Source organism: Corylus avellana, chromosome ca5 (assembly GCF_901000735.1).
Source record: "Corylus avellana chromosome ca5, CavTom2PMs-1.0".
Classification (NCBI taxonomy): domain Eukaryota; kingdom Viridiplantae; phylum Streptophyta; class Magnoliopsida; order Fagales; family Betulaceae; genus Corylus; species Corylus avellana.
Window position 1 is genome coordinate 9,476,372 of NC_081545.1, and position 11,640 is coordinate 9,488,011.

The window sequence follows — 11,640 nt, forward strand, 5'->3', positions numbered from 1 at the left end:
AACCTGTTGCTGTCCTGAATTTTAATTACATCTACAATGCTAGCAGTTGAAAAAAATATTTTCTCCTCTTATTTTCAAAGTTCGTTATACAATTTCGTCAAATCCAAGTGAAGAACTCGTCAAATTCAAATGATGCTAGCTTGGAAGATTGAGAAGACTCGTCAAATTCAAGCTCATTGACAAAATTTGCAGAATATTTCCTTCGAAAACTAGTATTTATTATTGGAGAAGTTGAAATTTTTTCACCTAAAAAAGATTACTATTCAACGTGAATAGAATATTTGTTAAAAACTTGTGTGGATGCAAATTTCCGCAAAACCAACATGTATTATTGAAGAAGTTGAAATGTTTCAGTCACAAAACATGATTATTTTATCATTAAAAGAAAACCTAATACACGAAGCTTCCAAAATTATACAAAAAGGCAAGAGATTTTTCAAACTCAATACGAAAAAACTTTCAAAAGAATAAAGTGGAATCGAGAAAGATCTACAAGAATTTCTCAATGCTGGCAGTTAGTGTGGTTTTGGGCACAGCGCCAATTACTGCATCTTTCTTCTCACCATTGACGAAGATCATGATTGTTGGGATGCTTCGAATTCCGTATTGGGTTGCCATTGAAGGACTATCATCAGTATTCAACTTGAAGCACTTGAGCTTCCCAGCATACTGCTTCGATAGTTCGTCAATTACTGGATGGATCATACGGCAGGGCCCACACCATGGAGCCCAAAACTCAACCAGAACAGGCCCATCAGCCTTGAGGACAAGTGATTGCCATGTAGCATCGGTTACAGTAGGAACTGAAATTTTGAAAGTGAAGGAAGAGTTGTCAAATTCAATTCTCACATGAAGAAGCAATTGGGTGCATTTCATGGAAGAACTACAAAGATATCCAATATTTCTTTTTGATATGTAGCCGAAATATCATTGAAAAGCGGAAAGCGCAACCCAATACACATGAAATATACAAGAAAAATACCTAACTACAAGGAGATAACATTAAATATTTTTCCACAGCCAATGAGTTAAATTTTAAACAAATGAATTAGCATTAAATATATGGAACCATGGTATGTTTTGGAAATTATTCCCACACAAACAGAAAAAGGGCGCATAATTGTAGGTGTTAATTTACAGGATCATTTGAAATTCCAAACAAATTTATCTCAAAAAAACCCGAAACAATGATTTACTAAGTAAAACTCAATTTGAGTCCTTTCGACTTCATAGCATGGATCAGACAATGCTAGTGACTCAAGAGCACAAACTAAATGCTTTCTTTGTTGGTAAGATTTGGACCTAGGAACTTTCAAAATGCACATACTAATTTGCTAATTTTCAATCAACCAACCCTACCTTCACCTCTCACCACTTGAACCAGGGCCCAATGGCAAAAAATGAACTATTGTCCATGTTAGATATCTCTAAGACTAAGTGCAAGACGCTCCAACAAGGAATTGAGAGTAAAAGGTCAATCATGAAATAAGGAGTTAAATATGTCATGAATTACTGACTACAAACTAAATTACATGTGTCACATGTGATACCGCTCATGTAATTTAGCTTGTAATCAGTAAATTTTTGGAACCAGCGCAACCTCTAGGTATCATAGCAGGAATCCTCGGAATCCTCTGTGTTGTGGGTAATGCTAGTATTGCAACCACAGCTGTTTTGTAATTATTTTTTTTTTCTCACTTTTTAAATTAGTTCATATCAATCAGCCTTAAAATCATTCTTTACCAGACGAACTAAATTCCTAAATAATAGTAATAACATTAATTAAAAAGGAAATAGTATGTTATCTTTTCTTTTTTTACTTCAGCTGTTCAGATTTCATTTTTGTCCTCCCTAGTATCTGTTATTTGATCTTTTAGGGTTTCCCTTCATTTGAGATAGAGACTCTTGTTTTCATCTCAACCTAATTTACCTCCTTAAGCTAGTGTTATGGTATAGTCAAGTAGTTGTGTGTATGCGTTGGGGGGTGTGACTGTGTATGTGTGTACGTGTGTATTCTTTGTTGTGATTTCCATGTCACCCTCACATCAACATAAATAATTTCTTAGGTAAGAATGTGTGTGTAATACCCCGATCCTATATTGAGAAGATAAGGAGCAGCACGCATAGAGTGAGTGGTTTATAAAGATAGTTATGAGTGCTAAGTTCCACATTGCTTAGTTATTAAGTGAAAATGAACTTTATAATGGATTTTAGGAAAGCTCCAAATGACTAGTCATTTTGAGGTAATAGCGTAAATATGACTAGAACTTTTTCTTAGGTCATTACGATGGGTGCAAGTCATCCAACTATCAAGTGCTAGGAACTAGGATGATAGATTTAGATATGCTCATATTTGTACCCAATGCAAATGCACAACCGCGCACAGCAACAATAACAATAGCAATAATGATGATGATAACAAAAACAATTAAAAAAATTAAAAAAGTAAAAGGTATTTTATCTTTTTTTTTTTGAAAAAAATTATATTTAGCCCTTAGGTTTTCATCTTATTTGAATTTAGTCATTGATTTATTAATTTCATGTATATAGTCCTTAGGTTTTTCCCAAGTTTAAAATCGGTCCCTTTGTCACTTTACTGTCAAACTTAATGGTTTATCATCTGCCAGATGTCTCATTTGACACATCATAAATGCTCTAATGCAATGCCAAGTTAACAAGTGTTAAGTTATTCATAAAAAAAATAAACATAAAAGACCCAAAAAAATTCATCGATTTGACACGTAAAACTTAGACAAACACAAAATCTAAAGAGCAAACTCATAATAACAAAAACATTCGGCTCCGTTGGCGTGGCATTGCATTGAGGCGTTAAGATGGACGTCGATGTGTCAAATAATACACATGTGGTAGATGACAAACGGTTAATTTTAACAGTAAAGTGATAGAGGGCCCTATTTTAAACTTGGGCAAAACTTAAGGGCCTTATTCTTGAAATTGAAAACTTAAGAACTAAATCCAAATCATATGAAAACCTGAGGACTAAATATGATTTTTCCCCTTTCTTTTTTTGTTCTTTCTTTTTTACTTTTGCAGTTTAGATTTCATTGTCCTCCATAGCATTTGTTCTTTTGATCTTTTAGGGTTTCATTTCATTTGATATAGAGACTCTTGTTTTCCAACCAAGCTAACTTGCCTCTTTCAGCTAGTATTATGGTAATCAGATCTCATTTCAGCAGTCTAGCAAATTTGTGTGTATGTATGTATATGTGTGTGTGCGCGCGCACGAGTTCTTAGTTGTGATTTCCATGTCCCCCCAACATCGACACAAACAATTTCTGCAGTAAGAATGTGTATGTGTGTAAGCGATCTGACTATCAAGTGCTTCAAACTGAGATAATAGATTTAAATGTCTGTAGTCGTACCCAACACAAAAGGTGATTAAATAGATTCAGACCGGTCTACAGGGTACTAAAGATGCCAGACTTTAAGGATAATGCAAGCCAAAAGTATAATTTTTTTTTGGAAGGGCATAAACAGAGTGTTTTAGCAAGTGATTTATGATATTAAGTGTGGGATAGAAACAGTCTTAAAATTTAGAAGAGGTTGTCAATGTCATGTGGTGGAAATTATGGTAAATATGCATTTCAACAAGAAGCTTCCATGGGTAGAAAATTAAGTCCATTCAAAAAGGAAGCTTCCAATAGAACTAATAACTGCTCAACTCCCTTACATCTGTTCATCCATAGCTCACAGTAATTCATACGGTGGGACAGAGCACAAGCAACATACATATTTTTTTTCTTTTCCAAATCATTTGAATATGGTCAAGCCTTGGCCCCAATCTCGAAGAAAACAATTTCATCTATATAGATCGTTACCCCAGTTGCAAGATGTTGACATTCGAACTCTTGACAGATGGTAAAAGACTGTCCCTTTGAATTCAACCCATACGAAAAAATAACTACAGAGCTTCAATCTAGCCCATATTCATACGGGTGAAGAAGTATGATTATCCATGTTAACACGCAAATGAATACGTTATGACAGTTGAAAAATATATTGCATAGAAAAACGAATATAATTTCACCAAAAAACAAACGAATATAATTCCACCAATTCTTTTTCCAATACACATTCATCACCCAAACAATCTCAATTCAAATTCAACCAAAACAAGCCCATGAATTCGAATAAGAATTTAACAAATAAAAGAAACTTAGAGCAACAAACTTACCATCAAGAGCAGTGTCCTGCGCTTCGCAAACAATATGACCACTTGGGCGAAGAGCCCTAGGTTTTCTGGAGGTGAACGAAGACACGGATCGGTTGGAAGGCAATTGGATCCTGAGGCCAGAGAATCCCGCGAAAGAACCAGGTTTCCGGCAGACGGAGAGGGAAAGAGACGGAGATGACGTCAGCGCCGGCGGGAGGGACTGCGTGCGATTGGAAAGGGAAGAGATAGCGATGGATTGCGGTACGGTCGCCATGGAAAAATCTGAGAATTGGGTGTTGAGAGATTGGGTTTATATATACAAAAATGAGAAAAGAGAGACCGGAAAGTTAGATGAGAGAGGAATTGGAGATGCGGTGTGTATGGAAGAAAGTCCGAGGGAGAGTGGAGGATTGATGCTTGAATTGAAGAGTAGCTAAGCTCTGAGTGTGTGGTATAACGGTAATAATCTCTGGTTCTATTTTCCTTTTTTTCTTTTTTCTTTTTTTAATAAAAAAATTTAATTTGTAATGTCCTAATTTTGTAATATATGTAAAATGATAAGAATACACTCAATAAATTTTTTAAAAGAATAGTAATAAAAAATTAAAAAAAAAAAAAAAAATCCTAAGAGGAGTTACTCGGCCTCTTAACCCAATTTGGCTTTTTTTTAGCCAAATACGGGTGACTGAACCACATTTTAAGGTAAATAGAGAGCAGTTAAACCACTACTTGACTATTTGAAAATGGTTCGATCACTCTCAAATAATCATGGGGTGGCTAAAATCAGCCCCAAATTGAAATTGATAAGATCCGGTTTGGCTTAACCACCACAAAGCTATTGTTTTTACTATTTCTTTGCATATGTAAGCTTCTAGCTGAAAAATGTTGTTAGAACCATAAACTCGTGGGCGAACTCGCTCAAAAAGAGTAAGGAAGGAGCGGACTCTTTTCTAACGGCCACTTGTAGCTCATGGGATACATTTTCTGTGCAAATTGACAAAAAAATGGTAATGGGTCAAATTGAAAATGTTGGATAGTTGAATGAGGTTGATCGTCACTTATAAAGTTTGAAAGTGATTGCAAATGAGACATAAGTTTGAAGGGGGTAAGTTAGGGCTATAATCGAACCGAGCTGAGCCGAATATTGAATAATTTGAATGTTCAAGCTCAATTCGTTTAATTTTTTTCAAACTCAAGCCGAGCTTGAGCTTTCCACCGAACTAGATAATCTGTCTGTTCAAGTTCTGTTTATTTATTTTTCAGCCGAGCTCGAGCTTGTTCACGAGTTATCCAATTAATTTAATTATTTCATATATAAAGTAAATATTGTAATTGTTCAATTTTTTTTTTAATTAATACAAATTATTAGTTATTTAATTATAGTTAAGATTTATATGCATACACATAAACTCACTTATACACACACAAAAACACTTATATTTATATCCAAACTCACAATTATAATAATTCAATTGATATATATTATATTATAAAAAATCTTTGTTTTTTTTTTTAAAAAAAATACTTAACATGTTCTCATTACAAAGTTAAATATAATATTATAAAAATAATAAAAATGAAGTTATACAAACTTATACGAGCTTGTACGAGTCGAACTGTGCTTATACAAGCCTAGCCTAAATTCTTGAATTTTTTGTTCAAGATCTGTTCGTTTAATAAACGAACCGATCCTGAGCCGAGCTAATCCGAGCGAAGTCCGAACATGCATGAGTATTTTTGCTCACTTATAACCCTAGTAAGTGTGTTTCCCCAATAACAAATTTAGACATTTTATTTTATTTTTCTTAAAAATTACTTTATCCAAATATAATAAACAATTTAAACTAAAACTTTGCAAGTTTTCAAGAATATTATGATTATTTGAATTAGGGGCTTCTAGATTTTTTTAAGTAACTTCATATTAGAATTTTTAGAATACTAATATCATAATTTTTAAATTAAATGATTTAGATTTTTCAATCTAAGTTTTACCTTTGAAATTTTTTCCTTAATTTATAGTGCCTTACCTTGTTAATTCACATGAACAAGACAATTAAGTGGAAAGTGATATATTTTAAGAGTTTTAACGTGTTTAATTATATTTATTTTCTCTAAATACGTTTAATAAAAAAATCGCCGCAAACAGGACAAACACTGTTCATCACCATTTCCTAAAAAAATTAACATCAAAACATTCTAACTTTTTCACTTTTAATATCAAATCATTCACTTTTTATTATTACTCAAATAAAAAAATCACTACAAAACAAAATTTTTTTACTTTTCCACACCACTTTTTCATTTTTTTTATATCAAACATTCTTACTTTTTTTTCACATCAATCTACATCAACTACAGTGTTTAGGTCATCCCATTTGCCAAACACCCCCTAAAACTTGCGTCTTCTTCAGAATTAATTGTCGCCTTAGAAACCATAACTGTCGCCGCTAGAATTGATTTTGAAAGAACATCAAACGACGACGGTTCGTAGGAACACAACATATTAACCACACTCCAAAACAGCCAAATGCTGAAGTGACAGACACGCCGCAACAGCTCCACCATGCTCTTGTTCGCCACGACAAGGGCCTTCACATTCAAATGCTCGCTTTCTTCATATCTTGGATTCTCCACGAAGACCCACATGGACGCTAAACCCAGAACCCTGCTCCACAGCCCCTTCTCGAGCTCCGCCTCTCGCTCTCCTCCTAGAGAGGCTCACATGAACGAACCTGGAAATGGGTTCATCTCATTGCAGGAGTGGCAGGGGTGGGGCACCAAGTCTCCTGTGCCAGCCATGGTCACGGAAATCGTTGAGGAGTTGCAGTCTATGGAGAATGATATTGACGCTCAGATGAGCTTTGGTGGCATTGGTGGCAAACTCCAGGTATTCTGTTATTATTTCTGTAGTAAAGTTTTGTGCTTGATTCTCTGTTTGGTTTTTGCGAAAAGTAAGGATTTTTTTTTAGATATTCAAGATTGCTTATTGAGGCAACTGAAAATTACTCACTAATTTTCAGCTGGGTATTGGAGAACGCGCACTCTCCGTTTTGTTTGTAGAAAAACCGAGGAAAAGAGAAGAACGAATCTTTTAGATTTATATATTTATTTACTTACAATTCAACAAAAATCAATTCAAGAAAGTCAGATTGTTGGATTAGGCTCAGTTGAGTAGAGGTTCTTTTCGGTCTTGGCTCCAAATAATTGAAGAACCAAGGGTTAAGAATTTTGATTTATTTTTGTTTACCGGGTAATTCAGCACATAAATAAAACTAAATAGTAATTGAGAAAGAAATTCGGGGTGGTTATCAGAAATCTGGAGGAAGGATGGTGATTTGATGGGAGTTTGATAGGCATTCTCACCTTGATGTCCATAACGCTAGAGGGGTTGCTTAGTTTTGTGGGAACCTTTGACAGCTATTACTGATTTCTAATTATTTAAATTTGCAAACAATATAATGTCTTAGAAATATATGTCAATTATGGTTCCTCTTTATGGGCGACATTCTTGGCTGATTATGCTCCTGGAATGGATGAAGAATCAGCGATCAATTAATAGAATTCTATTATATGTTTCGAGCTGTCTCACTGTTATTTTTTTTTTTAATCATCTAGCAATGTTTCAAGCATGTCAAGTCTCCACATGACATGATTTCATGAGAGTACCTTTCGCATGATGCTTATGTTCAAGCATGTGTCTTGAATTATTTAGAGCTGAGGTGTGTTTTTCTTTTTTGGAAACCAAAGCAAATGAAATGTTAGATTCAAAAATGAGCTTATCTGCTTTTTCTATCTTAATTTTCAGCAATAAATGGAGCACAAGGAGAGTGGTGCTGGTTTAGTGGCGTATGGCAAAATAATTACATTTATTATCTTGGACTTTTAGTTAATAATAAGTTTAATCATTAACACCAACTCCAGATATCATTGATAAAGAGTGTAGAAGATACCATTCACTTAATGATCCTCTCCTCCCAAACACCTGAATGTGGAACCTGCAAAATCCGAGTTCAAATTTGTCATAGTCTTGCTTAGAGTATGCTTGAGAAAGATAGTTTCTCTTTAAAAAGAATAATTGTTTTGGTGTGTTACCCATGGTCACTGGTGGCTTAGTAGTTCTTGTTTACTTTTAGTTCAAACTGGATTTGGCTCCAGTGTGTGGAAAACATATTTTTCATCTTCTATTTTAAATTTTCAGGGATATTTTAAAGTTCAAGAGGATAAAAAGCACCGAGCAACATATCAAGCTTTAGGTGATTCTGAAAAAAAGTTTCAATTTTTTGCAGCTCGACAAATAGCATGTCGCTTGCTTGGAAGTAGGGGATATCTTTGTCAGAAGGTATTTCTTTGTATATAAATCATTGCAACATTTCATGTCAGTATTGTTTTCCTTTATTTAGTTGCACCTGGTTGGAATTTTTGTGGACCAAGTGGTGTTTGGCACATACGAGAAGAGGAGAAAGTGCCTTTACATTGTTTCATGTTTTTATTATTATTTATAACTCTTTCATAATTATGCAGTGCTGGCTTCCTTTGGAAGACTGTATGTGCTCCGGACTCATTCCCTGCAGTCTATGGCCTGGAATGCGATTCTGGTTGTATATGCATCCAAAGGTTTTGCTATGTCTGGGCATTTTGTATTTCAGTTCTCCTGATCTGCATAATATCTTTTTAGTTCATTAGACTGACAGTAGAAAATTTGCAGGATTTCCTTCGACAAAACAACACCGGAAAGTTGTTATGGCAAGTATTTGGCATTGAAGCTGTAACTTTGTGCCTCTTTGGCATTGCTGAGCATGAAGAAATGATGTGGAACACATTCAAACGTGCAGGTCTTTGCAATCTTTTTGCTTTCTTGAGATGATCAAAATTTAGATTAGTTGATGGTGGTACGGTACCTGTAAAAAGCTGTAGCTTTTCTGTATGGAAGTCATCTATTATGCTTAAAATCTCATTTCAAAGTACGGTCTAATTTTGGTGTGGTAAAGTTTACTTTTATAAAAATAATTCAAACACATTCAACTCTTTCTTGGGAAATTTATTATTCTTTTGTTCATGTGGAAAGTGATAGTGGTATTTGGAATTTTGGAGTGCACATGCAGTCATATTATAGAGATTTTCTTAGCCTAATTGATTGTTATCCTTACATTGATGGTGGTTGAAATAAAAACTGCATGTTGAATCTTAATAATTGGAATTTATCACAGCTAAGTTAATGTATGAAGTTGTTCGGCTGCATTCTGAGCATTTTGATTTGAGACCGTAACATTTGATCTGTGGACTCTTGGTCTTTAAGCCTTTGGAATAATTGCTGACTGTTTTTATAGTACTTTTCAGGAAAAAACAATGTTTGGTGCCTTTATCCCAACAAAAGTGCTGTGACTGAATCCGTTCAGGAGGCCTTCGGTCAAGAGTCTTCAGCAGATCGGAAATGCACACAACTGATGGTACTCTTTTTTCCTTTTTTAATATTTCTAACACAGCATACATGCTGGATTTCTCTTTGTTGATTTTACATATAACTGTTGTGAAGCTTGAATTATATTTTTGGATTATCATGAATTTGAATTGTCGTATTTTCATAAGAGCATCAAATAAAAGATTGAGAACTAGTAATTTGTTGACATATGTCTCACCAAATAATTTTTTTTTTTTTTTTGATGAATAATGTCTCACCAAATAATTGCACACAGTAAAATATTAGGATGTTTGGTTGGTACTAACTGTTTCATTAGATATGTTCTTTCAAGCCGTGTTGTAAAGTTTAATTCAAACAGTTTGTATCTACAAAAATATTGAGTTGGTTGTGTGCTTTTTATCTTGCTAATGATGTAGCTTCAGATATCTTCATATCGAAGTAATTATTTCTTCATATTGGTTCTACTGCACAGACAGATGGAGATAAAACTCTGAATTTCATTTTAATTGATGGTACATGGAGCAATTCCAATGCAATGTTCAGCCGTCTGAAGGTGTGACACTGTGAACCACTCCTCTATCCTTTAACATATACATTATCAATAGTTGGGTATATGATTCTCATCACAAATAATATGCACTTATTTCCTTGGCCATGTATGGTGCATCTACTTATTAAATTAAATCCCTAAGCTGTGTTCTCTATTGATGATCCTGAGGGCCAAACTAAAGTTCAGTAATGGGGATTATGATGAAAGCTCTTAATTCTTAGACCTCTAGTTGTTGGTTAGGATTTCTGCCTCTGAGGAACAGAGAGACACTAGCATTCAGGAATCTTAGTTTTTTGTTTAGTTTTCTCAATTATCCCCTTGTTGTAACAGGGGCATTTTGGTCCTAGATGTGGATGATGCTGTGGAATTCACTTTATACTATGTCTTTAGCCCCAACAGGCAGATATTCATATGGTAAATGCCAAGTACTTCTAGGAGATCCAACAGCCCCTTTGAATAACTGGGAATTGAGACCAAACATGATATTGGTTCAAATATCTGGAATTGAACAAGTTAACATGGATAGTGTTAACCAAGCATTTGTTTTAATAAAATTTTACAGAACTGGCAGACTCTCATTTTCTTATCTAGTTAGCAGACCTAAATGATAATAAATAAATAAATTCCAATTCTTCTGTCAGAAAAGTTTATTTATTGATTAATTTGTTTTGATAAGCATGGTTGGTATATTGACATGATTTTATCTACAGGAACAAGCAAAGTCAATGTGGGGAGAGGAAGACCTTCCCTGTATATCTCTGGCTACTGGAGCTTCTGCTATGCATAAACTTCGGTGAGAAGTGAAGCATAACTATACCTTGCCATGTCTCATTTTTCTGTCTCTGTTAAGCCTCTTGGTTACATTAGATTACACTCTATCAATGCAACAACCGCTTTCTCCTTTTTTTAAATGGCAGGCCCCAGCCATCTTGGGATCGTACCTGTACAGCAGCGGCGGCAGTTGGCCTCCTCTCTGAGCTGCAACTTCTCCCAGAGTTTAGCTCATATGGATTGGATAAACAGGCTGAAGCAGTAGAGGATGGTTTAGTGTCATTGTTAGAAGCACTCACAGCTCGACGTCTTCGGATGGGCAGATCCATCACGCGCAAAGCAAGACACTCCAGTGACATCTGTTAGCCGCCGGCCAAGAATGAGAATGGTGGTGGCCATACTGATCACTTTGTTGTAGTGTCATGTTTTTGGAAGAAATGTAGGCCATGATGTCCTTGATGTTGAAGGAATCATTAAGGCTGTGCTGAAGGGGGAGGGTGCTTCTGGTGCAGCAATATCATCTCAGTTGGTGCTGAAAAGATGGGATAATGGTGATTGGTTCTGCATTGATGGGCCCTATCACCAAGCATAAGCAACTCAGCAGCCTAAGGTGATAATGCCCAGAAATTGATAACTGATGTTCATGTATAAATTCTATTGGAATGCGGCCTTTTGGGGTTTGATGTGCTCCAACCATAAAATGTTGAGGGGAAGGCTTTTGTTCTT

At 35.1% G+C, this 11,640-nt stretch overlaps 2 protein-coding genes across 4 annotated transcripts; one reads left to right on the top strand and one right to left on the bottom strand.

The window, feature by feature from the left end:
* Positions 1–358: 358 nt before the first annotated feature.
* Positions 359–4,620, bottom strand: LOC132182267 (uncharacterized). Its single transcript, XM_059595452.1, has 2 exons — positions 4,196–4,620; positions 359–803 (listed from the first exon to the last, which is right to left on the bottom strand). The coding sequence occupies exons 1-2, from the start codon at positions 4,446–4,448 to the stop codon at positions 490–492; spliced, it is 567 nt and encodes a 188-aa protein (XP_059451435.1). The 5' UTR covers positions 4,449–4,620; the 3' UTR covers positions 359–489.
* A 2,105-nt stretch (positions 4,621–6,725) lies between these two features.
* On the top strand, positions 6,726–11,640 carry LOC132180304 (uncharacterized). Of its 3 annotated transcripts, XM_059593081.1 has the most exons (8): positions 6,726–7,061; positions 8,373–8,513; positions 8,696–8,788; positions 8,880–9,006; positions 9,512–9,621; positions 10,066–10,146; positions 10,854–10,936; positions 11,061–11,640. In XM_059593081.1, exons 1-8 carry the CDS (start codon positions 6,738–6,740, stop codon positions 11,278–11,280), a joined length of 1,179 nt encoding a protein of 392 aa, XP_059449064.1. In that variant the 5' UTR covers positions 6,726–6,737; the 3' UTR covers positions 11,281–11,640. The 3 variants fall into 3 exon arrangements, with proteins under 3 accessions (XP_059449064.1, XP_059449062.1, XP_059449063.1); XM_059593079.1 differs by lacking the exon at positions 10,066–10,146; XM_059593080.1 differs by lacking the exon at positions 8,696–8,788.

Bases quoted from the DNA above. Each gene is read 5' to 3' on its own strand.
- LOC132182267 (XM_059595452.1), bottom strand. From the start codon at position 4,448: ATGGCGACCGTACCGCAATCCATCGCTATCTCTTCCCTTTCCAATCGC. The intron at 804-4,195 runs GTAAGTTTGTTG...TCAAAATTTCAG, and splicing joins GCAGGACACTGCTCTTGATG to TTCCTACTGTAACCGATGCT.
- LOC132180304 (XM_059593081.1), top strand. From the start codon at position 6,738: ATGCTCTTGTTCGCCACGACAAGGGCCTTCACATTCAAATGCTCGCTT. The intron at 7,062-8,372 runs GTATTCTGTTAT...TTAAATTTTCAG, and splicing joins GCATTGGTGGCAAACTCCAG to GGATATTTTAAAGTTCAAGA. The intron at 8,789-8,879 runs GTTTTGCTATGT...GAAAATTTGCAG, and splicing joins GGTTGTATATGCATCCAAAG to GATTTCCTTCGACAAAACAA.